The 25,449-nt window shown below is 44.9% G+C and overlaps 1 protein-coding gene and 1 long non-coding RNA gene across 3 annotated transcripts in view; one reads left to right on the forward strand and one right to left on the reverse strand.

Annotated features, from left to right (window-relative positions):
* Window positions 1-665: 665 nt before the first annotated feature.
* CLSTN2 (calsyntenin 2) overlaps window positions 666-25,449 on the reverse strand; it is a 704,297-nt gene continuing 679,513 nt past the window's right edge. Inside the window, exons 11-17 of the mRNA XM_081573999.1 lie at window positions 17,712-17,860; window positions 11,928-12,145; window positions 5,815-5,985; window positions 5,176-5,321; window positions 4,923-5,046; window positions 3,202-3,386; window positions 666-936 (exon numbers count right to left, since the gene is read on the reverse strand). Coding sequence (XP_081430125.1) covers window positions 733-936; window positions 3,202-3,386; window positions 4,923-5,046; window positions 5,176-5,321; window positions 5,815-5,985; window positions 11,928-12,145; window positions 17,712-17,860 — 1,197 coding nt within the window. The 3' untranslated portion in view covers window positions 666-732. The remainder of the gene's footprint in view (window positions 937-3,201; window positions 3,387-4,922; window positions 5,047-5,175; window positions 5,322-5,814; window positions 5,986-11,927; window positions 12,146-17,711; window positions 17,861-25,449) is intronic.
* LOC145539823 (uncharacterized) lies at window positions 738-6,758 on the forward strand. 2 transcript variants are annotated; one of them, XR_014077977.1, is made up of 4 exons: window positions 738-1,170; window positions 4,491-4,574; window positions 5,182-5,423; window positions 5,736-6,758. It is a non-coding gene; the product is annotated as an uncharacterized LOC145539823 (long non-coding RNA). The 2 variants fall into 2 exon arrangements; XR_014077978.1 differs by lacking the exons at window positions 738-1,170; window positions 4,491-4,574 and adding an exon at window positions 4,925-5,066 and having other exon boundaries at window positions 5,736-5,944.

A 25,449-nucleotide genomic window follows, 5' to 3' on the forward strand; every position in this document is an offset into this window, starting at 1 on the left:
CTCCATGGTTGCCAGCAAGGCAGGTTCTTGGAGCGCTTTGGCGGGAACCAGGCCCTGATGTGGCCAAGGACCTATTCTTGGTTTTGGACTTTTCATATAAGCTTCTATGGCCTCAAAAAGAACAAAGGAAAAGGCTCTCCAAAATGAGAGAGCGGATGTGTGTGGGGGGTGAGGGAAGCCCAAGCAAACCTGTCCTGCAAACCTAATTCCACCTGGGTAAGGATGTTCCTTTGACGTGTAGAGGACTTAGACCTCCGGTGTGTGGAGTCTGACCACCCTGTCTGTAGAGAGTGGGATGCGGAGAACCTGCCAGACTGTTAGGAGAGAACATGGAGTCCGTGCTCGCACAGTGGGTTGGAACCTAACAGCCCTAGGGACGCGGAGCTCCAGTTGGGGAGCAACATAAAGGCTGACCTTCTCCCCTACTGGAGCAACCAGAGACAGTACCCACAGATCTGGTTAACAGGATGCTGGGCGAGCCCAGGGCCAGAGAAGTGGGGGCTACAGGAAAAAGTTCACCCTGAAGTCCCCACTGAGGGTGACGCTGGGCTTCTGGAAACTGCCTCAGGACTGGGACACGAACAGTGCCCAGGGCATCAAACGTGGGTTCCAGAATGCTGGGGAAGGCCTGCCCGGACCATCAAGGAAATCAGAGGCGACATGTGATAGGCTGGGGCGTACATCAGGGCGGGGCTTACAAAACGAACGGGTGGGTGGGCGTGGCCTCGGGCACTAGTAGGGCAGGGTGGAGTCGTCCCACTCCAGCTGGGCTTGCCTGGCTCCACTCTGCCCGTGTCTTCCCCTGCCCACCCCTTCCTCTTCCTCCTCCTCGCTGCCCTCGGACTCGCTGCTGCTGGAGCTAAGGTCTTCCTCCGCTTCTTCCTCCTCCTCCTCTTCCTCGGTCTCCTCTTCCCCATGCCCTGGGGCTCCGTGTTTCTGGATGTCAGGAGAGAGAAGGGAAACGCTCATCATGGATCAGACAGAAGCCATGTTGACGCTTATGTCTTGCTCTCTATTAAGGAGATAATTAGGGCCCCTTGGAAATCCTTCCCTTAATGCTAAACCCTTGCGCCAGAAGATAGACTTGGGAAGGGAAGTCCTCTGGAGAAAGACCAGTTGGAGGACTAAGGAAAAGACAAGAAATGGCGAATTCTAAGACCCAAACTCAAGGTAAATTATTGTGTTTTAGGTACTGCACATTTAAGTTGATCCCATCCATCATCCAGTGAATCTTTTGGGCTAAAGTTTTGTTGTTGTTTTGTTTTGTTTTAAATTTTTGGTGAGACTTCCCCGGTGGCTCAGATGGTAAAGAATCTGCCTACAATGTGGGAGACCTGGTTTGTTCCCTGGGTCAGGAAGATCCCGTGAAGAAGGAAACCCACTGTAGTATTCTTGCCTGGAAAATTCCACAGACAGAAGAACCTGGTAGGCTACAGTCTATGGGGTCACAAAGGTCAGACATGAGTGAGTGACTAACCCTAACACACTTACATTTTTGGCAGCACCCCACAGCATGTGGGACCTTGGTTCCTTGACTAGGGATCAAATCAGCACCCCTCTGCACTGGAAGGTGGAGTCTTAACCACTGGACCACCAGGGAAGTCCTGGGTTAAGGTTTGGTTTCTGGCATTTCTGCAACCTATCTACATGGAACTTTCCAAGTCTTTAGTGACTTGCTTCTCAATGAAAGAATGACATTTAAGTTTGTACCCCTTTTCCAGGTGGGAAAATAATGTCTCTGGGAGCAGAAGGTCTTCTAAGCCAAGACTCAGGTGTGCTGCCCTTCAAAAATACTCCTTCCAGAAGGACAGAGTTCATGGTCCTCATTTTCCCTGCCTGCCCTTTATCACCTGACTTGTGTCCTAAACTCCACCCCCACTCTTTTCCAGTGTTATCCCCTCCCCTGAGCTTTTTGGTGATTCCAGTAAAATCTGATCTGGATTTATGCTTTGAGTGATGAACTAGCCATAAAAGACACACACCCATGCCTGTCTTCATCCCTTCTCTGTAGTGTTTTCTCTTCTACCTTTACCTCCCCCTAAATCCCATTCTTCAAGGTCTCTCTTAGGCTTCAAGAAGTCTTCCCTGAACACTCCAGCCCCAAAGGCTTGCCCTACTCCTGCTTCACTGACTGCCAGGTTAGCCCTTGGCAAGCACATTCTGGTCAGGTAATCAGACTACTTCAGGCATAACGATCTTGCATCCCACACCCAAGGCTTAGTTCTTTGAGGGTGGAAATGCTGGGGTCCCACAGTGATGCACTTAGCACTACACCTCAGCATATGATGGAAGCTGCATCAGCCTGCTGGTTCTGAAACTGGAGCATGAAGCCAGGTGAGGGGGAAACTGGGGACAGGCTAGGATACTTCATTCCTCAGTGGCGCCTCGATGGCCAGTGGCTACCTTGCTTTCCTGCTCCAGCCTTTCCCTCCACCCAGCACCCATGGGCAGACCAGAGGGCACAATGGAAGTGGCTTTTGTTGGTATTCATACGCCCATATCAGGAGCGTTGGACACTCATGGGTGGATTTGGGGAGCTGATGGCCAACTGAGACAATAAGAACTTTAGAATCAGGCAGTGGTGAGTTTGAATACTGGTGCTGACATTACCAGTTATGGGAGTCTGAACACTTTACTTTGCCTCCCTGAGTTGGTCCCACATTGGTAAATGAGGATGGGGACTCCTACATCACAGGTTGCTGGGAAGATTAAATGAGGTGATGTGTACTGAGGACCCAGTGCAATTCTGGCATGATGGGGGCTCAATTATTGGCAGGTGTTAGCATTGTGTTTTTGTATTTACCTACTCTGAGCCTCTAAGTGAGCTTTGCAGGCAGATGGAGCATAGCCACCTAATTTATACTGGTAGCTAATCAAAAATTCAATCCTGAGTCCCTGAGTATGAGTCAGCTCTGAGTTAAAGACTATGGGAGAGGCCAGGGACAAACACCACTTTGCTGCTTGGCTTAAGAAATGTCTGGTTCTGTTTGTTGGCTGAGAGCAGTTCACAGGTTTTTGAGCAGCGCATGCAGTGGGTGGGGAAAGTGTGGAGCGTTCAAGTTGAGAGGACTGGAGGAGCCCAGAGAAGGGAAGGATGAGTGGGATTAGGCTAGCTGGACAGGGCTTCTGGCACAGGATGGATGGAACCCAGTGGAGGAGAGACATCCCACTTCAAGCTCCCAGTCCCTGCCTGAGGATCACCTCCATGGGGTTGACCGTGATAGTGAGCGCAGAATCGTCCCAGTCCATCTCTGCTTCCTTGGCAGCCTCAGTCTCCTGGATGAAGTGCTGGTGGGCGATCCGGACCCGGTACACGCCCATGGCCACAACAAACACTAGCATGCACACGGAGATGATGATGACCACTGTGGCAATGCTTGGGACCACTGGAACGAGGAAAGAATTTGCACGACATAGTGAGCAAAGGACTAGCTTACGCTTGGGATGGAACATGATTGAAACATTCACATGTAGCTTAAAGTCTGCCTACACCTACCTCAGCTGGGGAACTCTTGGTCAGCACCTTAGTCTCTCTGGGCTTCACTTTTGTCATCTATTGATAATGTAATAGACTTAATCATATGTTTATTGTTTATTGCATCTATGTCTCTATTTCTGCTTTGTAAATAAGATCATCTATACCAGTTTTTTCAGATTCCACATATGCTTTAGTATACTATATTTGTTTTTCTCTTTCTGACTTACTTCACTCGGTATGACATCTCTAGCTCCAGCCACATCTCTACAAATGGCCCAATTTTGTTCCTCTTTATGGCTGAGTAATACTCCATTGCATATACGTATGCCACATCTTTATCCATTCCTCTGTTGATGGACATTTAGGTTGTTTCCATGTCCTGATTATTGTAAACAATCCTGTAATTTGATACTATGTATACTGCTAAGTCGCTTCAGTCGTGTCCGACTCTGTGCGACCCTATAGACGGCAGCCCACCAGGCTCCGCCATCCCTGGGATTCTCCAGGCAAGAATACTGGAGTGGGTTGCTGTTTCCTTCTCCAGTGCATGAAAGGGAAAAGTGAAAGTGAAGTCGCTCAGTCGTCCGACTCTTAGCGACCCCATGGACTGTAGCCTACCAGGCTCCTCCGTCCATGGGATTTTCCAGGCAAGAGTACTGGAGTGGGGTGCCATTGCCTTCTCTGATGTATACAGTAGATAACTAATGAGAACCAACTGTACAGCACAGGGAACTCTGCTTAGTGCTCTGTGGTGATCTAAATGGGAAGGAAATCCAAAAAAAGGGGATGTATGTTTACGTATAAGTGATTCACTTTTCTGTAGAGTAGAAACTAACACACTGTAAAGCAACTATAATCATATATATATATATATATATGTAGACTTAATCATTCCTATTCCATGGGTAGTTGTGAGAAGTAAATAAAATCATCATGTGAATTTTCACAGAGGCACACAGTAGGTGCTTAATAATTGCACATTCTCTTTTATCTCTTGCTTTTTCCATCAAAGCATAGGGCAGTTGCCCTGAGAGCCAGGAACTGTGGAGTTCAGTCGGGACAGAGAGAAGTGCCCACCAGACAGGAAGACAATATGGTGAGTGCTGGAACAGAAGGAAGGGTAGGAGCCTTTTCAGTATGGTGCACATATGTGTGAGCATACGTGAGGTGTTCAGGGAAAGTGCCACGCAGCACATAGCTTTGAGTTGGGCTTAAAAAGATGCTAAATTTTACCCTAGCCCTGTGTACGAACATCTTTTATTATACACTGCCCGTAACTTCTTGAGTACTTGACCAGCTCCCTCCCAAGGCTGTGAGCATCTCAGAGCAAGGCTCATAGCTTCTCCATAGCGGGGTGCCTCCTTCAGTTCTGGCTGCTGCACCCAAACTGTTGAGTCACAATGACCACCTAGTATCCTGAGGTCCCTCTCCTCAGGTGACCTACCTGAACTGTGCTGGATGCTAGTCTGGGACTCTGGGTGGTGGACGGACTGGAGGAAGGGTGGCTGTGCGATAAGGTGGTTGACGTGCTCATTGTCCGAGACTCTGACCTCATGGAGGACACTGACCTGGGAAGAGCAGGGAGAAGGTGCCGCTGACTGGGAGTGGCTGGTGGACCAGTGGTGGCAGTTTCCTGAATAAATGAGGGAGTAAATGGGTGAGCTGGGGCTTCCCTCATCACCACAGAACTCACTCACCTCCAGGTTGAACTCATTGCTGGTGTAGCGCCCGTTGAGTTCTGAGCACTTGATCCTGAAGCGCCGGGACTCCAGGGCAGCCGGACGCCAGTTGCGGTAACGGATGTGACGCAGCACCTGCTCGTAGCGGCTCATGGAGCCCACACCTGTGCCAAGAGACCACACCTGTCATAAGAAGGCAGAAGAGGAGATGCTGTGGAGACAGACTGCGCTTATGGGGAGCGCGGGTCTCCCTGAATTCGGCCAAGGTGAGAGCTCGGGGTGTTTAGGGGCAGACCATGTGCAAAAGCAGAGGTTCCAAGGAACCAATTAAGCTGAAGCACAGATTTTCCATGTAGACTGGCTCTCACTGGAATGTTTGACCTCAGTCTGCCAAATGCTGCTGTGATACTTGCTGAGATCAAATATGATAAGAGCAGGCTTCTGCCTAGTTTCTACAGAAGACTTCCCCAGGAATGGAATGGAAGCCAGGACCAGAGGAGGCTGGAGCATCTTGTCCAAAGAGGGGCTAGAAGTCCACACTTTAAGCTCAAGTGTTCCCTCCTGACCCCCCTCCACAGGTGATGGAGCTCCCATTGCACTCACGACTCCCTGGACGTGAGAGGGGCCCACCCGGTCCAGGACTGAGCATCGCCTTACCGTAGATGGAGTAACCTGCTGTGGAGTTGGTGGCGTCCAGGTGTCGCTGGTGGAGCTCACTGTGGTTGAGCTCCAAGCACTCCTGTCTGGGGTCCAAGTCCCCTCCCAGCACTAAAATGTCACAGAAATCTAAGTTGTGAAGCATTTCTTCTAAAACTGCTGATTTGGGGGCTGTGGGAAGAGAGACAATGAAAAATATGGGCATGAGGACAGCGCAGATATTGGCGCCTGCACACCCCCCTCCTCCTCCGTGTCTGTACCCCAGGTTCAGGCTGGGTCAGGAGGAGAGGCTGTAAGTCCCCCCAGGTCACCATCTCTGCTCGGATGGATGTCCAGGCAACTCCTGAGGCTGGGCAGTGTGAATTTGTGTGAAGAGCATGAATACTGCAGTCAGAAGATGTGACTCTGAGTACTAGCACTGCTCCTGAGAACCTGTCTAGTTTACCCGTTGATTTCCTCATCCACAAAGAGGGCAGGCATTGAGAGGATGGAAAACAGTGTCTAGCCTCTGTATGATTTCAGTACCTTTAAACTATGAAATTTTGCACCTTATTTAATATGTTCTATGTCTCTGGGTTTATAGTCTGTGGGAACTTGAATAGAATTTGTATCCCGTTGTTGTGTGAAAGTTGTGTAAATCTTAATTATGTTGAGTTGGTTCGTAGTGCTTTTCAGGTCTACTGTATCACCTCTACTTTTCTATACATTCTATTAATTTTTGAGAGTTTGATATTGAAACTCCCAACTAAAAATCTTAATTTATATTATTAAAAAGCAATTGTAATGTATAGTGGAGCTGCAGTCCATGGGGTCACAAAGAGTTGGACACAACTGAGTGAGTGAATAACAAATAGTGGAACTGTATGTAACTTTGTTGTGTATTTTCCAAGTCTCCTGTAAATGTATTATCATACTTCTGTAATTTGAAAAAGAAAAAAAGAAAATGGTGTCTGGCACAGAATAGACGCTCAAGAACTGGTCTCCTTTGGGACCAGAGGTGAGTGCCCCTCCATGAGGCTCTCATAGCTTTCCCCACGTGGTTATGGTGTATGTCTCTGTTGTTTCCAATGGACTCTGAGCTTCTCCAAAGCATTTTGCATGACTGACTCCTCAGTATGTGACCCAGAGGCTGACAGACCACTGTATTATGACACAGTGCTCAAGTGGAGGTGCACTGTTGATATAATTAAATAAGTAAATTGGTTAGGCTAGTTGGCAAGCTACTGGTCAGCCTAGCTGTCCTTGACTGATATTATGACACCCAAGTTTCCCAGAAGATGTCTGAGTACTAGAATGCTGGACAGGTTGGTAGTCCTAAATTAAACTCCTACTTTAAAATAAAAGTGGTGGGTGTTTGTGGAGTCTTTGCTTTATGCTAGGCACAGTGGCAAAGGAAATCCTGACAGACACTAGAGGAGATACTATTATTATCCCCATTTCCCTGAGGGGGGAATGGACAGTCCATGAACTGGGCTAGATTGCCTGGGGTTACACAGACAGCTGGGGAGGAGCTGGGATGGCAACCAGGACCTTTTTATTTTTTAAAGATTTTTTTGATGTGGACCATTTTTAAAGTCTTTACTGAAGTTGTTATAATATTGCTTCTGTTTTACGTGTGGAATTTTTGTTTTTTGGTTTTTTTTTTGGCTAAGAGGCATGTGGGCTTTTAGCTCCCTGACCAGAGAACAAACCCGCACCCCCTGCATTAGAAGGCAAAGTCTTAACCACTGGACCACCAGTACCTGCGTGCTAAGTCGCTTCAGTCATTTCTGACTCTTTGTGATGCTATGGACCATAGCCCTCCAGGCTCCTCCGTCCGTGGGATTCTCCAGGCAAGAATATTGGAGTGGGTTGCCATGCCCTCCTCCAGGGGATCTTTCTGACCCAGGGAACCCATGTCTTTTATGCCTCCTGCGTTGGCTTGTTCTTTACCACCTGGGAAGCCCCACTGGACCACCAGGGAAGTTCCCAGCCATGACTTTCTCATTTCACACTTTGTGAAAGTCTCAGCCTCTGGGCCATTGCTCTTCAAATGTTTTTGATGTTGCAGGCATTTATTAAAAAATTTGTGAACTGAGATCATTTAAATAAGTATATTTCCTCATTAAGCAGACTGTTGTATTTCATGCATGATAAAACATTTATGAAAACAGAAATTTTAAAAGGCTTCACAAAAGATGAGAGAGCTATTTTGAAATAATTATTTTATTTTGTTTAATTTTTAAGGAATACCCAAAATATTTTCTATTCTCCCAGGATGTATGTTGTTAATAAATAATTCCATATGCTTAATTTTGAAATGCTTGCCAATGTCAATGGCTTTGTGTATTGTTGGCAAAATCTAAAAGCACATTGATAAACACTTAACAAGGTCTATTATTAATAACGGTGCACATATATCTCTCTTTCAAATGGCATATGGTTTCTGGGGTTTCTCTGGAGCCATATCCTTCTAAGGTCAGGGTGGGTTATCCTTCCTCCTAGGACCCCATGTGGTTGACTGATTGCTCCCCCTAGGCAGAGGTGTGTTGACCCCACAATCTTCTCTTGTTCTCTCATGCTTGCATAATGGGATAAATGTTCCAATGGCAGTTTCCCTGATTCCCACTGCCCTAAAGGGACTGTTCTGGGCTGAGGAACTTACTGGAAAATCAGCCATGGTTGGTCCTGGGGGAGCTCCTTGTCTGGTTATTAGTAAATAGATAATCACAAACCATGGGCTTGCCAATGTGTGTGAGAGGGAGCCTTAGTGGTTGGGGGGCATACAGAGTGGTTGGGGGTGTATAGTCTTGGGTCAGACTAGGGGCTGGCCCAATGGTTGGGGGCTGCCCTCTGGAGGAGACATTGAAGGTAGACTTTGTTTTTTCAGTAATAATAGGGAACAGGACAGAGAAGGACCTTCCAGGTTGAGGACAGACCATGAGCAGACGTGTAAACTAACACAGAGGTGTGGGGGGAGAAAGGGGTGTGTGTGTCATTGGTACTGAAACAGCACAGTAAGTGAATCCATGGGGGCAGAAGAAGGATTGTTGAGAGGGTCACTGGTGGAAGGGCCATCAGCCTGCTTGTTTACTGCACCCACAATAATGAGTATTCTTACAACCATAAGAGTAAAATTTTAAAAGTACTGATAATAGCTCTCAGGCACTTTGCTACATGGTTTGCATGCGCTACTAATAAACAGAAGGTGACACGTGGACCCATATAATTGCTTGTCGCTGGATTACCTGTACGCTGATGTCAGGCCTCGAGAATTCAAATACTCTTAGCTATGGCCTGCAGCCCCTGCAATCATAGTCTCTTCTTTTTCTGTCTGATTTCAGCCACAAATGAGGGCCAGAGGGAAGACCACATGACCCAGTGCACCTTGGAGTGTAACTGGGAAATGGTTCTGCCCGGACAGTTGGCCCAACACCATCTATTTTTGTGAGTTTAGAAGGACAGCCTTGCCAGGCCTCCCATTCCTCAGTTCAGTTCAGTCATGTCCGACTCTTTGTGACCTCATGAATCGCAGCACGCCAGGCCTCCATGTCCATCACCAACTCCTGGAGTTTACCCAAACCCATGACAATCGAGTCGGTGATGCCATCCAACCATCTTATCCTCTGTCGTCCCCTTCTCCTCCTGCCTCCAATCCTTCCCAGCATTAAGGTCTTTTCCAATGAGTCAACTCTTCGTATGAGGTGGCCAAAGTATTGGAGTTTCAGCTTCAACATCAGTCCTTCCAATGAACACCCAGGACTATCTCCTTTAGGATGGACTGGTTGGATATTCTTGCAGCCCAAGGGACCCTCAAGAGTCTTCTCCAACACCACAGTTCAAAAGCATCCATTCTTCGGCGCTCACCTTTCTTCACCGTCCAACTCTCACATCCATACATGACCACTGGAAAAACCATAGCCTTGACTAGATGGACATTTGTTGGCAGAGTAATAATGTCTCTGCTTTTCAATATGCTATCTAGGTTGGTCATAACCTTCCTTCCAAGGAGTAAGCGTCTTTTAATTTCATGGCTGCAATCACCATCAACAGTGATTTCGAAGCCCCCAAAAATAAAGTCTGACACTGTTTCCACTGTTTCCCCATCTACTTCCCATGAAGTGATGGGACCAGATGCCATGATCTTAGTTTTCTGAACGTTGAGCTTTAAGCCAACTTTTTCACTCTCCTCTTTCACTTTCATCAAGAGGCTCTTTAGTTCTTCTTCACTTTCTGCCATAAGGGTGGTGTCATCTGCATATCTGAGGTTATTGATATTTCTCCCGGAAATCCTGATTCCAGCTTGTGCTTCTTCCAGCCCAGCGTTTCTCATGATGTACTCTGCATATAAGTTAAATAAGCAGGGTGACAATATACAGCCTTGACGTACTCCTTTTCCTATTTGGAACCAGTCTGTTGTTCCATGTCCAGTTCTAACTGTTGCTTCCTGACCTGCATACAGGTTTCTCAAGAGACAGGTCAGATGGTCTGGTATTCCCATCTCTTGAAGAATTTTCCAGTTTATTGTGATCCACACAGTCAAAGGCTTTGGCATAGTCAATAAAGCAGAAATAGATGTTTTTCTGGAACTCTCTTGCTTTTTCGATGATCCAGCAGATATTGGCAATTTGATCTCTGGTTCCTCTGCCTTTTGTAAACCCAGCTTGAACATTTGAACGTTCATGGTTCATGTATTGCTGAAGCCTGGCTTGGAGAATTTTGAGCATTACTTTACTAGCATGTGAGATGAGTGCAATTGTGTGGTAGTTTGAGCATTCTTTGGCATTGCCTTTCTTTGGGATTGGAATGAAAACTGACCTTTTCCAGTCCTGTGGCCACTGCTGAGTTTTCCAGATTTGCTGGCATATCGAGTGCAGCACTTTCACAGCATCATCTTTGAGGATTTGAAATAGTTCAACTGGAATTCCATCACCTCCACTAGCTTTGTTCATAGTGATGCTTTCTAAGGCTCACTTGACTTCACATTCCAGGATGTCTGGTTCTAGGTGTGTGATCACACCATCATGATTATCTGGGTAATGAAGATCTTTTTTGTACACCAGCAATGGATTAAGGCAGTGGGTAGTTAGGATTATTATAGAAGCAGTCCTTCAGGGACTCAGGCCCACTGGCACTAGCACATCATTAGCAGCTGCTTTTGAAAGGGGAAATGGAGAGTTGAAAATATTCATTTGGAGGAGGCAAAGATGGTTCTCAAACATATTCTTCCCGTAGCTGTGGCTCCAGAGGTTTCCTGCCTTCTTTCTTTATCTTTCCATCCTTCTTCCCCTACCAGCTGAATATACTATAGCTTTCAGATCAATGCAGTGTTTCTTCCTAGCAGATAATTCAAATTACTTTTACTGAACAGCCCTCCCAACAATGAAACCACTGGAATGGACAATTGCAAAGTTCCCTTAGAGTTGAGAGTGATATTACTGAAGGACATGTTTACAATGTATATATTAAGATGCAGCTCTGTTTTTTTCTTCATGCTTCTTTAGCTTTTCTTCTGATCACCAGAATGATACATTCCTACTATAGAACATTTTGCAGTTGTAGAAAAGTGAACAGTAGAAACAAATGAGTTATCATTCTGCTTCTCAGAGAATATCGTTGTTAGCACTAGGTGTGTTTCCTTCTGGGGATTTTTCTATGTATTTGTTTTTTCTTGACATAGTTGTGATCAGTATGTGTGTAAATACTCTATAATTCACTTCTTGCTTTTTTTTTTTAACTTACAGTTTGGTATAAGTGCTTCCCCTCCAGCATCATACCTCTTATATGTTGTTGTAGTTCAGTCGCTAAGGTGTGTCGACTCTTTGCGACCCCATGGACTCCAGCGCACCTATCCGTGTTTGTCTTTCACCATCTCCCCGAGTTTGCTCAAACTCATGTCCATTGACTCAGTGATGCCATGGCATCACCTCTTATGTGGGGGTACCACAATTTGCTAAGGCATTCACTCCCCCACCCTGTTATTTATCTGCATTATCTCTAGGATTTTTTGTTCTGTTATAAATTACCCCACTATGGTGACCAATACTGTTGTCCTGAAGTGTGATTTGACAAGAAGCATACTTTATGTGAGAATTTAAGACCTACCACCCTCGACCCAGTGTATGCACCTATACCTGTGGTCTTCAAGTCACCGGGAGCCTCAGCTTTGGTGAAGGTGCTCACAATCTTGATGTCAGGGAAGAGGATCACCCCTCTCGTGCTTTCAAACTGGGCAGCGGGTCTCCAGAAGCGGTCTGTGCCGTGGAGGGTGATCTGGGGCTCGACCGCCTGCAGCACCATCACGTAGGCGTCCATGTCGGGGATGCTGATACACACATCTTCTCCAAAGCACCTGGGGAAACAGCAGTCATTTCTGAAATCATCCATCATCCGATATGGACGAGGATACCTGCAGCCACCTCTAGCCCTCAATGAGACATCCTGACTGCTTGAGAGCCTCTGAAGACGTCAGTAGACATTCAAATTTAAAGTTACATTATTGGCTCAAGTGGTAAAGAATCCCCCTGTAGTGCAAGAGACACAGGAGACAGGGTTTGATCCCTGGGTTGGAAAGATCTCCTGGAGGAGGAAATGGTAACCCACTCCAGTATTCTTGCCTGGGAAATTCCATGGACAGTAGAGTCTGGTGGGCTACAGTCCACAGGGTCACAAAGAGTCAGACATAATTGAGTACAAACACGTATCAGTTCAGTTCAGTCACTCAGTTGTGTCCGACTCTTTGCAACCCCATGAATTGCAGCACGCCAGGCCTCTCTGTCCATCACCAACTCCCGGAGTCTACCCAAACCCATGTCCATCGAGTCGGTTATGCCATCCAACCATCTCATCCTCTGTCGTCCCCTTCTCCTCCCGCCCCCAATCCTACCCAGCATTAGGGTCTTTTCCAATGAGTCAACCCTTCGCATGAGGTGGCCAAAGTATTGGAGTTTCAGCTTCAACGTCAGCCCTTCCAATGAACACCCAGGATTGATCTCTTTTAGGATGGATTGATTGGATCTCCTTGCAGTCCAAGGGACTCTCAAGAGTCTTCTCCAACATCACAGTTCAAAAGCATCAATTCTTCAGCGCTCAGCTTTCTTCACTGTCCAACTCTCACATCCATACATGACCACTGGAAAAACCATAGCCTTGACTAGACGGACTTTTGTTGGCAAAGTAATGTCTCTGCTTTTAAATATGCTATCTATAATAGCAATCTAGGGATGTAAAAAAAGATTGACTTCTAGGAGAAGTGGGAATTTTCTAAACCTAGCAACAAGTAACTATTAAACCTTTAATTATCCTGTAACAAAGTAATCAACAGCAACATTACTTAGACAGCAACTGCTTGCTCTGTGCATAAGGATTTGGTAAACAAGTTGTCATCTCGCTGGTTAGTTACAGCCATCTTACCAGGTGAGACCCCAAGGCTAGTCTCCCCTGTCTGCTGGAGTAGTGTATGTGTTCTCTTTCTGTGAGGATATCACACACATGTGTGCCTGTTCCAGATGTACCAGCGGACTGCTATTGTAACCACACTCCTTTGTCCTGATGTACTGCCACAAAAATGTCTGGGAGCCAGGGTGGTGTGACAACAAGAACAAAGCCTGGGACGTGAGAGACAAGGGTCCACACCCAACTCTGCTACCCCTGGGCTCGGAGGATCTGGGCAGGAAGCACAACTCCTGTGAACCTCAATCTCTTTATCTATACAATGGGACAATAATTACCTTATAGTAGTAAGACTTGAGTGCCGGTGACATGTAGATAGGAAGCCATCCAAGAGCCTGCATCATGGTTGGAGCTCAGTAAATGCTGACAGACTAACACGCTTGTCAGACCTCATCAGGCATGTGTGTCACTGGCATACTCTGCTGCTCACTGTGACCAAGACCCAGGCTCCATGGAGAACCCAAGGGTCTAGATGGATGCTCTGGGAGTGATGGTGGACTCCAGCTGATGGCAGTCATCAACTTACATCCTTTGGCAAGGTTCCTGGGGGCAGGGTAGGCTAGCCACTCCATCTTCTTCTCCAGGGTGGGCTAGGTGTGGGTGTGGTGGTGGGCTCTTGCTCCCACTTTTTTTTTGGCTTTTGTGGCCCCAGCAGCCCCTCTGCTTGCCAGGTTATGGAAGCCTGGTCCCAGAGCTGGAGACCAGCAGTCTGGTCTCTCTTCTTTACTACAGTGTAGGGCTGACCTGGAGGTCAGCTACCTGCTCCCTATCATAGCCTCCAGGGGTGGCCTTTAGTGTGGAGGTGGGAGCACTTTCTCCATCACTAGAACTGTTGGACATATTTGCCATCTGTGAGCTCTGTTTTGGCATCTGTCCCAGGCCCCAGCAACATGGTAGGCAGCAGACCCATCTTTCCCACCCTTCCTGCTGTCTTTCTGGCTCCTCCTGATGGCTCCAGGTGCCAGGTGATTCCCTTTGTGCTTCTCAGGAGTTGATCTGGGATCCCTTTCTTAGCTGCCCTCCCAGGCAGATGTTTGGCTGAGAAACAATTTGATAGACCAGTAAAGGTGTTATCTAAATGTTGCAGTGATAGTCTCATCTCCTTAATTTAACTCTGATCCCTAGGGACAAGAACTATGCTTTCTCTTTCTTTCGCATACTTATTGTATTTAGGAACTCTATCAAGGCTAGGTTGGTTAATTTAATTCAATTAATAAACATTTGTGAAGCATGATACTATACATAGAAAAATCCTAAAGATGCTACCAAAATCTATGAGAACTAATAAATGAATTCATTAAGTTGCAGGATACAAAATTAATATGCAGAAATCTGTTGCATTTCTATACACTAACAATGATCTATCCAAAAAAGAAAAAGAAAACCATTTACAATTGCATCAGAAAGAATAAAATACCTAGGGATAAATCTAATTAAGAAGGTAGAATATCTGTACTCAGAAACTACAAAACACTGATGAAAGAAATTAAAGATGTTACAAACAAATGGAAAGTTATGTATGGCATGTTCATAGATTGGAATAATTAATATTATTAAAGTGACCATCCAAGGCAATCTACAGATTCAACGCAATCTCTATCACAATGCCAAGGGTATTTTTTTTTAACCAAACTAGAACAAAAAATTCTAAAATTTGTGTAAAACCTTAAAAGATCTCAAAAAGCCAAAACAGTCTTGACAAAGAGGAACAAAGCTAAAGGTCACTGAAGTCACTCCCTGACTTCAGCCTATGCTGCCAATCTAGAGTGATCCGAACAGGTATGGTACTGGCACAAAGAAAGACATGTAGATCAATGCAACAGAATAGAGAGCTCAGAACTGAGCTCGTGCAGAGAGGGTCAATTAGTAAATGACAAAGGAGGCAAAAATATAAAATGAGGAAAAGACAGTTTCTTTAATAAATGATGTTGGAAAAACTGGACAGCTACATGCAAAAGAAACAAACTGGACTACTTCCTCACATCATACACAAAAATAAACTCAGAATGAGTAAGACCCAAAACCATAAAACTCCTAAAAGAAAATACAGGAAGTATGCTCTTTGACATCAGTCTCAGCAATAGTATTTTGGATCTGGCTCCTCAGGCAATGGAAACAAAAGCAAAAATAAACACATGAGACTATATCCAACCAAAAAGCTTTTGCCCAGTGATGGAAACTCTCAACAATATAAAAAGTCAGCCTAATGAATGGGAGAAGATATTTGCAAATGATGTATATAGTAAAGGAGACTTCCCAGGTGGTACAGTGGTAAAGAATCCACCTCCTAATGCAGGAGATGCAGGAGATGTGGGTTTGATCCCTGGGTTGCAAAGATCCTCTGGAGTAGAAAATGGCAACCCACTCCAGTATTCTTGCCTGGAAAATTCCATGGACACAGGAGCGTGGTGGCTTGTAGTCCACGGGGTCACAAAGAGTCAGACACAACTGAGCACACACACTATATAGTAAGGGGTTAACATCCAAAACATGCAAAGAGCTCATACAACTCTACAGCAAAATCAGATAACCCAACTGAAAAGTGGGCAGAGGACCTGAATAGACATTTTTGCTAAGATTTACAGATTACCGACAGACACATGAAAAGATGTTCAATATCACTAATAATCAGGGAAATATGAATCAAAACCACTAGGTGCCACCTCACCCCTATCAGAATGGCTAATATCAAAAATAAAATAAATAATAAGTGTTGGTGAGGATGCAGAGAAAAGGAAGCCTCTATGCAGTACTGGTGGGAATGCAAATTGGTGCTGCCACTATGGTGAACAGTATGGAGGGTCCTCATAAAAACTAAACATAGGATTGCTGTATAACCCAGCAATTTCATTTCTGAGTATTTTCCTGAACAGTGCTAATTTGATAAGATATATGCACACTAGGAGATCAATCCTGGGTGTTCATTGGAAGGACTGATGTTGAAGCTGAAACTCCAATACTTTGGCCACCTCATGCGAAGAGTTGACTCATTGGAAAAGACCCTAATGCTGGGTGGGATTGGGGGCAGGAGGAGAAGGGGACGACAGAAGATGAGATGGTTGGATGGAATCACTGACTCGATGGACATGGGTTTGGGTAGACTCCGGGAGTTGGCGATGGACAGAGAGGCCTGGCGTGCTGCAATTCACAGGGTCGCAAAGAGTCGGACACGACTGAGCGACTGAACTGAACTGATGCACACTAATGTTCACTGTACCATTATTTACATACATTAACTACAATATGGAAGCAGTCTAACTGCTCAAGGATAGATGGATAAAGAAGATGTGGATTTATATATTTATGGTAAATACATATTTGTATATATATAAAGTATATATATTTAAAATATAATTAGACAGACATATTTATGGTGTATATTTATATCAGTTCAGTTCAGTTCAGTCGCTCAGTCATGTCCGACTCTTTGCGACCCCGTGAATTGCAGCATGCCAGGCCTCTCTGTCCATCACCAACTCCCGGAGTCTACCCAAACCCATGTCCATTGAGTCGGTGATGCCATCCAACCATCTCATCCTCTGTCGTCCCCTTCTCCTCCTGCTCCCAATCCTACCCAGCATGAGGGTCTTTTCCAATGAGTCAACCCTTCACATGAGGTGGCCAAAGTATTGGAGTTTCAGCTTCAACATCAGTCCTTCCAGTGAACACCCAGGATTGATCTCTTTTAGGATGGATTGATTGGATCTCCTTGCAGTCCAAGGGACTCTCAAAAGTCTTCTCCAACACCACAGTTCAAAAGCATCAATTCTTCGGCGCTCAGCTTTCTTCACTGTCCAACTCTCATATATCTAATACATATATTAATACTATAGCAATAATAAATTATATATATATACAATGGAATATTACTAAGTCATAAGAAAGAATAAAATCTTACAGTTTGCAACAATATGAATAGAGGATATTATGTTAAGTGACATAAGTCAGACAGAGAAAGACTGTAGGATTTCACTTATATGTGGAATCTAAAAAACCAAACAAAACCAGACACAGATACAGAGAACAAACAGGTGGTGGCCAGGAGAGTGGGGGTTGTTGTTGGGGTGAAATAGGTGAAGGAGGTTAAGAGGTACACACCTCCAGTTATAAAATAAAAGATCCACAGTGATGTGACATATAGCATAAGGAATATGCTCAATAGCATTGTAATAAATTTGTATAGTGACATATGGTTACCAGATTTATCATGGTTATCATTTCATAATGTATGCAAATGTCAGATCACTATGCAGTACACCTGAAACTAACATCATATTTTACATCAATTATATTTCACTTAAAAAACAAAACAAAAGGAGAACAAAATCCATTGGGGTGGCCTCAGAGGAACAGCAGAGAAGCTGCTGGCAGCTAAAGAGAGGTGCATCTTAGTTTACAAGGGAATACTCCCCAGGGACTATCCCTGATGCCTTGGCTGGGCCCCAGGCTGCCCAGCGTCCACTCACTGGACTTTGGAAGAGACTTTCAGGCGCCGCACACCCGCAGTTGGGAACTGCCTGGAGTTGATGTAGGAGACCTTCTGGAGAGCATGGTTGATATTCCCGATGTCATCACCTTCCATCACCAGGACGGACTGCGAGGGGTTGAAATGATACTGGAAGACAGGGGTATCACAGGAGAGAATGGTCAGGCATGTTCACAGTTCCACGGAGACCCTCCATCTCCATACAAAGGCCACTGAGGCATCTCTAGAGCTTGTGGAAGAGCAGCAGCTGTGTGCACAGTGACTGTTTTAATTCCTCAAACAATCTCTGCTCTCCCCTGGTGGACTTTGGGACTCTCCTCTGTAAGATTCCCTGGGATTATAAACTCCTGATAATAACCACCCGGAGCCACAGGATGAATCCTTTTTAGTCATCATGCTCCTGTGGTCCAGCCTTTGGTGGGCTCATGCTCGAGGCTACTATGAGGTCCTTCTCAGAAACTTTCAGCTCCTGGACTGCCCACCCCTTCAGCTGACAGCCTGGAAATCAGGGGCTTCAGCTCCTTTTGCTGTCTTGACTTTGACCTTGAACTGCTCCTCCATTCACCCTGCACTCCACGTCCTCACCCCATGTCCCATCTTTTCAGCTTCCAATCATAAAGTTCATTTTTAAGTTAATGGCCTTCTCTTTCTCATAGATCTGATTCTTGATCTTGCCTTCTTGGTGCTAAACTTTGGTTTCCCAGGACTTTTAATCACTTGATATTTACATACCTTTCAGCTGCCTATTCATCCTATTTGGGGTCCCTGGTATCTCACATTCAGTGAAGGTCAAGGGGCTACGATGCTCCCCACTGAGTCACTTGCATTCTCAAACCAGATGAACTCAATCCAAACTTCTGTCTCTTCCATGGTATTATTCCATCTTCCAGCAGTTACTTTATTTTTGAATGAAGCATGGAGAACTGCTTTTGTACTAATCTGAGTTACTGACCTTGACACACTTCTGAGTAATAACTATTAGGAACTTCTATCAATAATATGTCAGGGACTTATCTGTGGATTCAGATTTTGTATCCAATACTCGTGTCATAGGAAAGAGAGACATGGATATATTTTAATGTAGCTACTTGCCAATAATTATTTATATTTTTGAATATATAACATATCCACATGGTTCAAATATATATATGAATATATGTGTCTATATATATGTATATATATGGGGCTTCCCTGGTGGTTCAGTGGTAAAGAACTTGCCTGTCAATGCAGGAGACATGGGTTTGATCCCTGGGTTAGGAAGATCCCCTGGAGAAGGAAATGGCAACCCACTCCAGTATTCTTCCTGGAAAATTCCATGGACAGAGAAGCCTGGCAGACTACAGTCCATGGGATCACAGAGAGTCAGACGTGACTGAGTGACTAGACAGCAACAACAGTGTGTGTGTGTATGCTAAATGAAATTGTCCATCTTATTTCTATCTTCTGTGAAACTAATTTCCCCAACCCCATCCCACAGGTGATCACTGTTCCATTAATTTCTTAGTGACAAATTGCATTATTATTCATAATTAGTTATTTCTCCTCCTATTGAAAGGCTTATACAAGCCTGTCAACAGGTTTGATCATGTAACTTACAGTACCCTTCTATAGGGTATACATTTTTGTCCTGTTGCACTCAATAGTGGTCATGTGACTTGCTTGGGTAACAAAAAGTGGGCCAATGTATTATTTGGTTCACAACCTGGGTGGAAGATTTAACAGCCAGTTAATTCATGGTGCCATGTCCCTTTCCCTCCGTCATGAAACCTGCAAAGTTCCCCAGTGGTCTAACAGCCTGGGTCTCACAGTGAGGGGGATATGGATAAGAGTTGCAGCTAATCTTTAATGGACATGAAGTGTGTACTATAAAAAAAATTTCTATATATTCCATTGAAATTTTAAAGTCATTTGTTACTGCAGTATAACATAGCCTATCCTGACAGTTGTATTTAAGCATTTAATGAATGTGTAATCAATGAATATAGATTCCCATTTTTCTTCTTTCTTCCACCAAAGATAGCTTGTTACATGCTATATTGTACTTTTCTTTTTCACTTAGCTTGTGTCTGAGGTCTTTTCGTTCTTTTTTTTTAAGTTGTATAATATTATTTAATATTAAATAAATTATCTAACCAGTCTTCTAATATGAACATTTGGGTTGTTTCCAGTCTTCTACTAATGATGCCACAATGAATAATCTTCTATATATAACACTTTTTAAGTGTGTAAATTTATCTGTAGAATAAATCCCTATGAGTGAAATTGCTACATCAAAGGGTATATGCAGTTTAAATTTTAACAATGTTGCCAAATTTCCCTGTGCTAGGGATTATATCACTATATATTACAGATAGCTGGGAAGAGAAGAGAAGCGAAAAGCAAAGGAGAAAAGGAAAGATATTCCCATCTGAATGCAGAGTTCCAAAGAATAGCAAGGAGAGATAAGAAAGCCTTCCTCAGCGATCAGTGCAAAGAAATAGAGGAAAACAACAGATTGGGAAAGACTAGAGATCTCTTCAAGAAAATTAGAGATACCAAAGGAACATTTCATGCAAAGATAGGCTCGATAAAGGACAGAAATGGTATGGACCTAACAGAAGCAGAAGAGATTAAGAAGAGGTGGCAAGAATACACAGAAGAACTGTACAAAAAAGATCTTCACGACCGAGATAATCACGATGGTGTAATCACTCACCTAGAGCCAGGCATCCTGGAATGTGAAGTCAAGTGAGCCTTAGAAAGCATCACTACGAACAAAGCTAGTGGAGGTGATGGAATTCCAGTTGAGCTATTTCAAATCCTCAAAGGTGATGCTGTGAAAGTGCTGCACTCAATATGCCAGCAAATCTGGAAAACTCAGCAGTGGCCACAGGACTGGAAAAGGTCAGTTTTCATTCCAGTCCCAAAGAAAGGCAATGCCAAAGAATGCTCAAACTACCACACAATTGCACTCATCTCACACGCTAGTAAAGTAATGCTCAAAATTCTCCAAGCCAGGCTTCAGCAATACGTGAACCGTGAACTTCCAGATGTTCAAGCTGGTTTTAGAAAAGGCAGAGAAACCAGAGATCAAATTGCCAATATCTGCTGGATCATCGAAAAAGCAAGAGAGTTCCAGAAAAACATCTATTTCTGCTTTATTGACTATGCCAAAGCCTTTGACTGTGTGGATCACAATAACCTGTGGAAAATTCTGAAAGAGATGGGAATACTAGACCATCTGACCTGTCTCTTGAGAAACCTGTATGCAGGTCAGGAATCAACAGTTAGAACTGGACATGGAACAACAGACTGGTTCCAAATAGGAAAAGGAGTACGTCAAGGCTGTATATTGTCACCCTGCTTATTTAACTTATATGCAGAGTACATCATGAGAAGCGCTGGGCTGGAAGAAACACAAGCTGGAATCAAGATTGCCGGGAGAAATATCAATAACCTCAGATATGCGGATGACACCACCCTTATGGCAGAAAGTGAAGAAGAACTAAAGAGCCTCTTGATGAAGGTGAAAGAGGAGAGTGAAAAAGTTGGCTTAAAGCTCAACATTCAGAAAACTAAGATCATGGCATCTGGTCCCATCACTTCATGCGAAATAGATGGGGAAACAGTGTCAGACTTTATTTTTTTGGGCTCCAGAATCACTGCTGATGGTGACTGCAGCCATGAAATTAAAAGACGCTTACTCCTTGGAAGGAAGGTTATGGCCAACCTAGATAGCATATTTAAAAGCAGAGACATTACTTTGCCAACAAAAGTCTGTCTAGTCAAGGCTATGGTTTTTCCAGTGGTCATGTATGGATGTGAGAGTTGGGCGGTGAAGAAAGCTGAGCGCCGCAGAATTGATGCTTTTGAACTGTGGTGTTGGATAAGACTCTTGAGAGTCCCTTGGACTGCAAGGAGATCCAATCAGTCCATCCTAAAAGGGATCAATCCTGGGTGTTCATTGGAAAGACTGATGTTGAAGCTGAAACTCCAATACGTTGGCCACCTCATGCGAAGGGTTGACTCATTGGAAAAGACTCTAATGCTGGGTAGGATTGAGGGCAGGAGGAGAAGGGGATGACAGAAGATGAGATGGTTGGATGGCATCACCGACTCGATGGTCATGGGTTTGGGTAGACTCCGGGAGTTGGTGATGGACAGAGAGGCCTGGCGTGCTGCAATTCATGGGGTTGCAAAGAGTCGGACACGACTGAGCGACTGAACTGAACTGAACTGCTATCACTGTACCCTCCCTCTCACAGTGTATGAGAATGCTCTTTTCTCAAAACCTCAACAAAAGAGCATGCTGTCAAACTTTAGGATTTTTGCCAATCTGATAGGTGATAAATACTATCCTAGTGTAGTTTTATTTTGCATTGCTCTTTCCATGAAGTAGATTCAGTATATTCTGAAGGGCTTAAGGGAAACATCTATTTTAGCTTTTCCCTGATATGACCTGGATGTCTTCGCAAGAGTTTCTCATTCTGTGTCTGGACCCCACTGGGAGGTGGATGTCTCATGAGCACTGTGGAGCCATTGAACATGGCAACCCACTGCAGTATTCTTGCCTGGAAAATTCCATGGTCAGGGGAGCTTGGTGGGCTACAGACCATGGGTTTGCAACGTCGGACACAACTGAGCACACACAATGCACATGGTGGCCCCCAGCCAACAGATGCTCAATCTCTGTCTCTTTCAAGTATTACACTAGTGTTTCGTTGTTACATTCTCCTTAAAGCCTCCCTGGCTTCCCTCACTTATGTCCCCACTGGGTTCCTAAAGTGCCTATGAAATGGTTTGTCGTTGTTTAGTCACTAAGTCATGTCTGACTTTTTTGGGACCCCATGGACTGTAGCCCACCAGGCTCCTCTGTCCATGGGATTTCCTAGGCAAGAATACTGGAATCGATTGCCATTTCCTTCTCCAGGGGAGCTTCCTGACCCAAGGATTGAACCTGCGACTCCTGCATTGTCAGGAGGATTCTTTACTACTGAGCTATTTGGGAAGCTCACATGAAGTGGTAGTATAATTATAGCGCAGTGACTGTGAGCTCACTGAGGACAGGAGCTGTGACTCTCATCCCTGAATCTCAGAACCTCATCCTGAGTGCCCAGAAGCCCCTGTTAGATGAATGAGTGAATGGTCTTCCAACCCATATTTTACTGTCATTTCTTTTTACTCCTCAAAAGGACTTTTTTCCAGTCACTTGTCTTTTCAGTCAAGCCTTGGTGCAAATCATCATCAGTGCTTCCCAAACCATGTTCTCCTTTCCTTCCTGGACTTCCTGGAGGCTGTACTTCTCAGGTGCCTCAAGCCACCTGCAGTGGGCCATGTGACTGTGTCTGCCCAATGGCATGTGAGAGGAAGTAATGCAGGCACTCTGGGCTGAGGTAGTGATGAGCCCTGCTGGATGCCCCAGCTATTTTCTTTCTCAACTCTGGTGTTCTAGGTAGAAAACCTACCTCATTTCCCTGACTTAGTGTGGGAGCAAAATAAACTTTCAAGCACTAAGTGATAGAGTTTTGAAGTCATTTGCTATTGCAATTGTTTGATCCATTGGAAGAATTCAGCTCTTCCTTCCCAGGCATGAGTCACATCCCCAAGGCTATGTGGTACTTTTGAAAGGTCATGGGCTATGTAGACTTTGTACCCCAGGTCTAGAACGAGCTACAGAATGCAGCTTGGGACTATTCACTTCCTCTTTCTGGACTTCATTTCTCCACTTAAAATGAGGGGGATATTCATATGTACGTGTCTGGAGCTTAAGTAAGATAATGTATGTAATGTATCTAGCACTTAAAAAAAGGTACTCATTCTATAATAGCTTTTATTATAACTCTTAATACTGTAACTATTTCTGCACTGAGGCTTTGGCTATGCTGGTACCATTGCCCTCACTGTTCATCATTCCCTATGATCCAGTTTTCTCCCATCCTCAAAGCCCTGAGCAGAGTCTCTCTGAGCTGGGACATGTGGTCCCAAGCACTGTTCCCTGTGTTGGATTTGGGAGCCTCTGGGCATATGGACAGCCTCTGGGTGATGCTTCAGTAAGCCCCTAGCTGGCTTTTCTCTTGCTGGGGCTGACTCATTAGCTTAGAGTGCTCAGCTGTGGAGATGCCACACACTGGTGAATCATCAGTAGTTCTCAGTGTTGTACAAATCATCCACTTCTGATCTGAGCAGATTCAAGATCATCCTTCTAAATATACCACTTAAGTTTCTGTGTTTTTCCCTGCCCTCATCTCTACAATCCCTGCTATAGAAGTCTTCTGGTGCTTTTGCTGTCTGTCTCCTCCCTTAGCAGATTGCAAGCACCTCCAGGGCAGGGTCGGCTGACTTTTTCAGCATCACCACAAGGTCCAGTACACAATATGCATGAGACAAGATGATGTCCCCTGCAGAAAAGGCTGATTTCTGAGCCTTGCATGAGAGCTGCATAGGAAAATCAAGCAGTGCTTCCAGAGGAACGGACTGGCAGCAACCTGTGGCATCGGCATCAGCAGAAGGCATTCCCACTGCAGCCTCCTAGAGAGAGGGTGGGTTAGGGAGTGTGTCGGATCTCTAGTAAATGCACAATTCTGGCTTCCGGAGCATTCCAAAGACTGCCACAGGGCGTAAGGTAGGCACTGGCCTAGCTACCAACACATTTTCTTACAAGATCAATAAAATCCTCCACTAGAGTAGGTTTTGTTTGTATGCTTGTGTTGTCTTTTGTGGCATGACCAAAGGTCAGGCTCTGGTACTACAGGACACAGAATGGTATTGGCATTGCCACAGGGGCAGGAGATGGCTTCTTGGGAATCAGCACTCACTCAGCCTGGAAAGCTGGTCTGTAGCCAGTGGTTCCTTTTTTTGAACCAAGGAGTGATTAGACAGATGGCCTTTGCAGAACAGTCAGCTGTCCTGGAGGGTCAGGCTGGGACATCAGTGAAGTCCCTGCCCAAAGCCCTGGCCTGTTCTTGGGGAACAGACTGGCCATGGCACGCTGGGCATGTTACCCTTCCCTTGGGCACCTGCCAGCTTTTCTGTGCTGGGCCAGAGGAAGATTCACCACAATAGAGGCTATTCTGTTGCAAATATCACCCAGACTTACTTTTCAAAAGAAGCTGGGGGCAGCAGCAATGCCAACTGCAAGGTCAACCCAGCAGGAGAACGGAACTGATTTGTTCAGAGCCTATTTATCAGGTTTTCTAGGGGAGATTTGTATGTATACCTCATCTATATGGATATCTTTGCTATATCTGATATATAAATATAAGTAAGAATATATAAAATATATGTATTATTCAATTCTTACATTGCTACACAATGATATTAAGTCCATTTTACACATGAGGGAATTGGGGTTTAAAGGATTAAAGTACGTTGCCCAAGGTCACCCCGCTCAGAAATATCTGTACTGTGCTTTTAATCTAGAAGTGTTTTGTCCCAAAGTTCTTCTTCTTTCCCACACTTCCACACTAGAGATGACAAATTGGCAGGGATGAGGCTAGGAAAATCAGAAGCAGATTTTCCTCAGGAATGTGGTGATTCCACCGTGTCTTGTATGGATACATAACAGCAACCACCTTGGCCATTTACTCACTCCAGACAAGCTGGTGAAATATCCAGAAATGTACATTTTCCAGAGGAAAACAAGTGAGAAGAGGAACCCACCTGGGTCCATGTGAGCGATCAAGATGTTTCCTTAGTTCGTGGGAGGCTCTGGCTCTTTTGGACTAGCCAGAAAGCAAGGT

This window comes from Giraffa tippelskirchi, chromosome 2, assembly GCF_054371585.1.
Source record: "Giraffa tippelskirchi isolate mGirTip1 chromosome 2, T2T-mGirTip1v1.2.pri, whole genome shotgun sequence".
Lineage (NCBI taxonomy): Eukaryota > Metazoa > Chordata > Mammalia > Artiodactyla > Giraffidae > Giraffa > Giraffa tippelskirchi.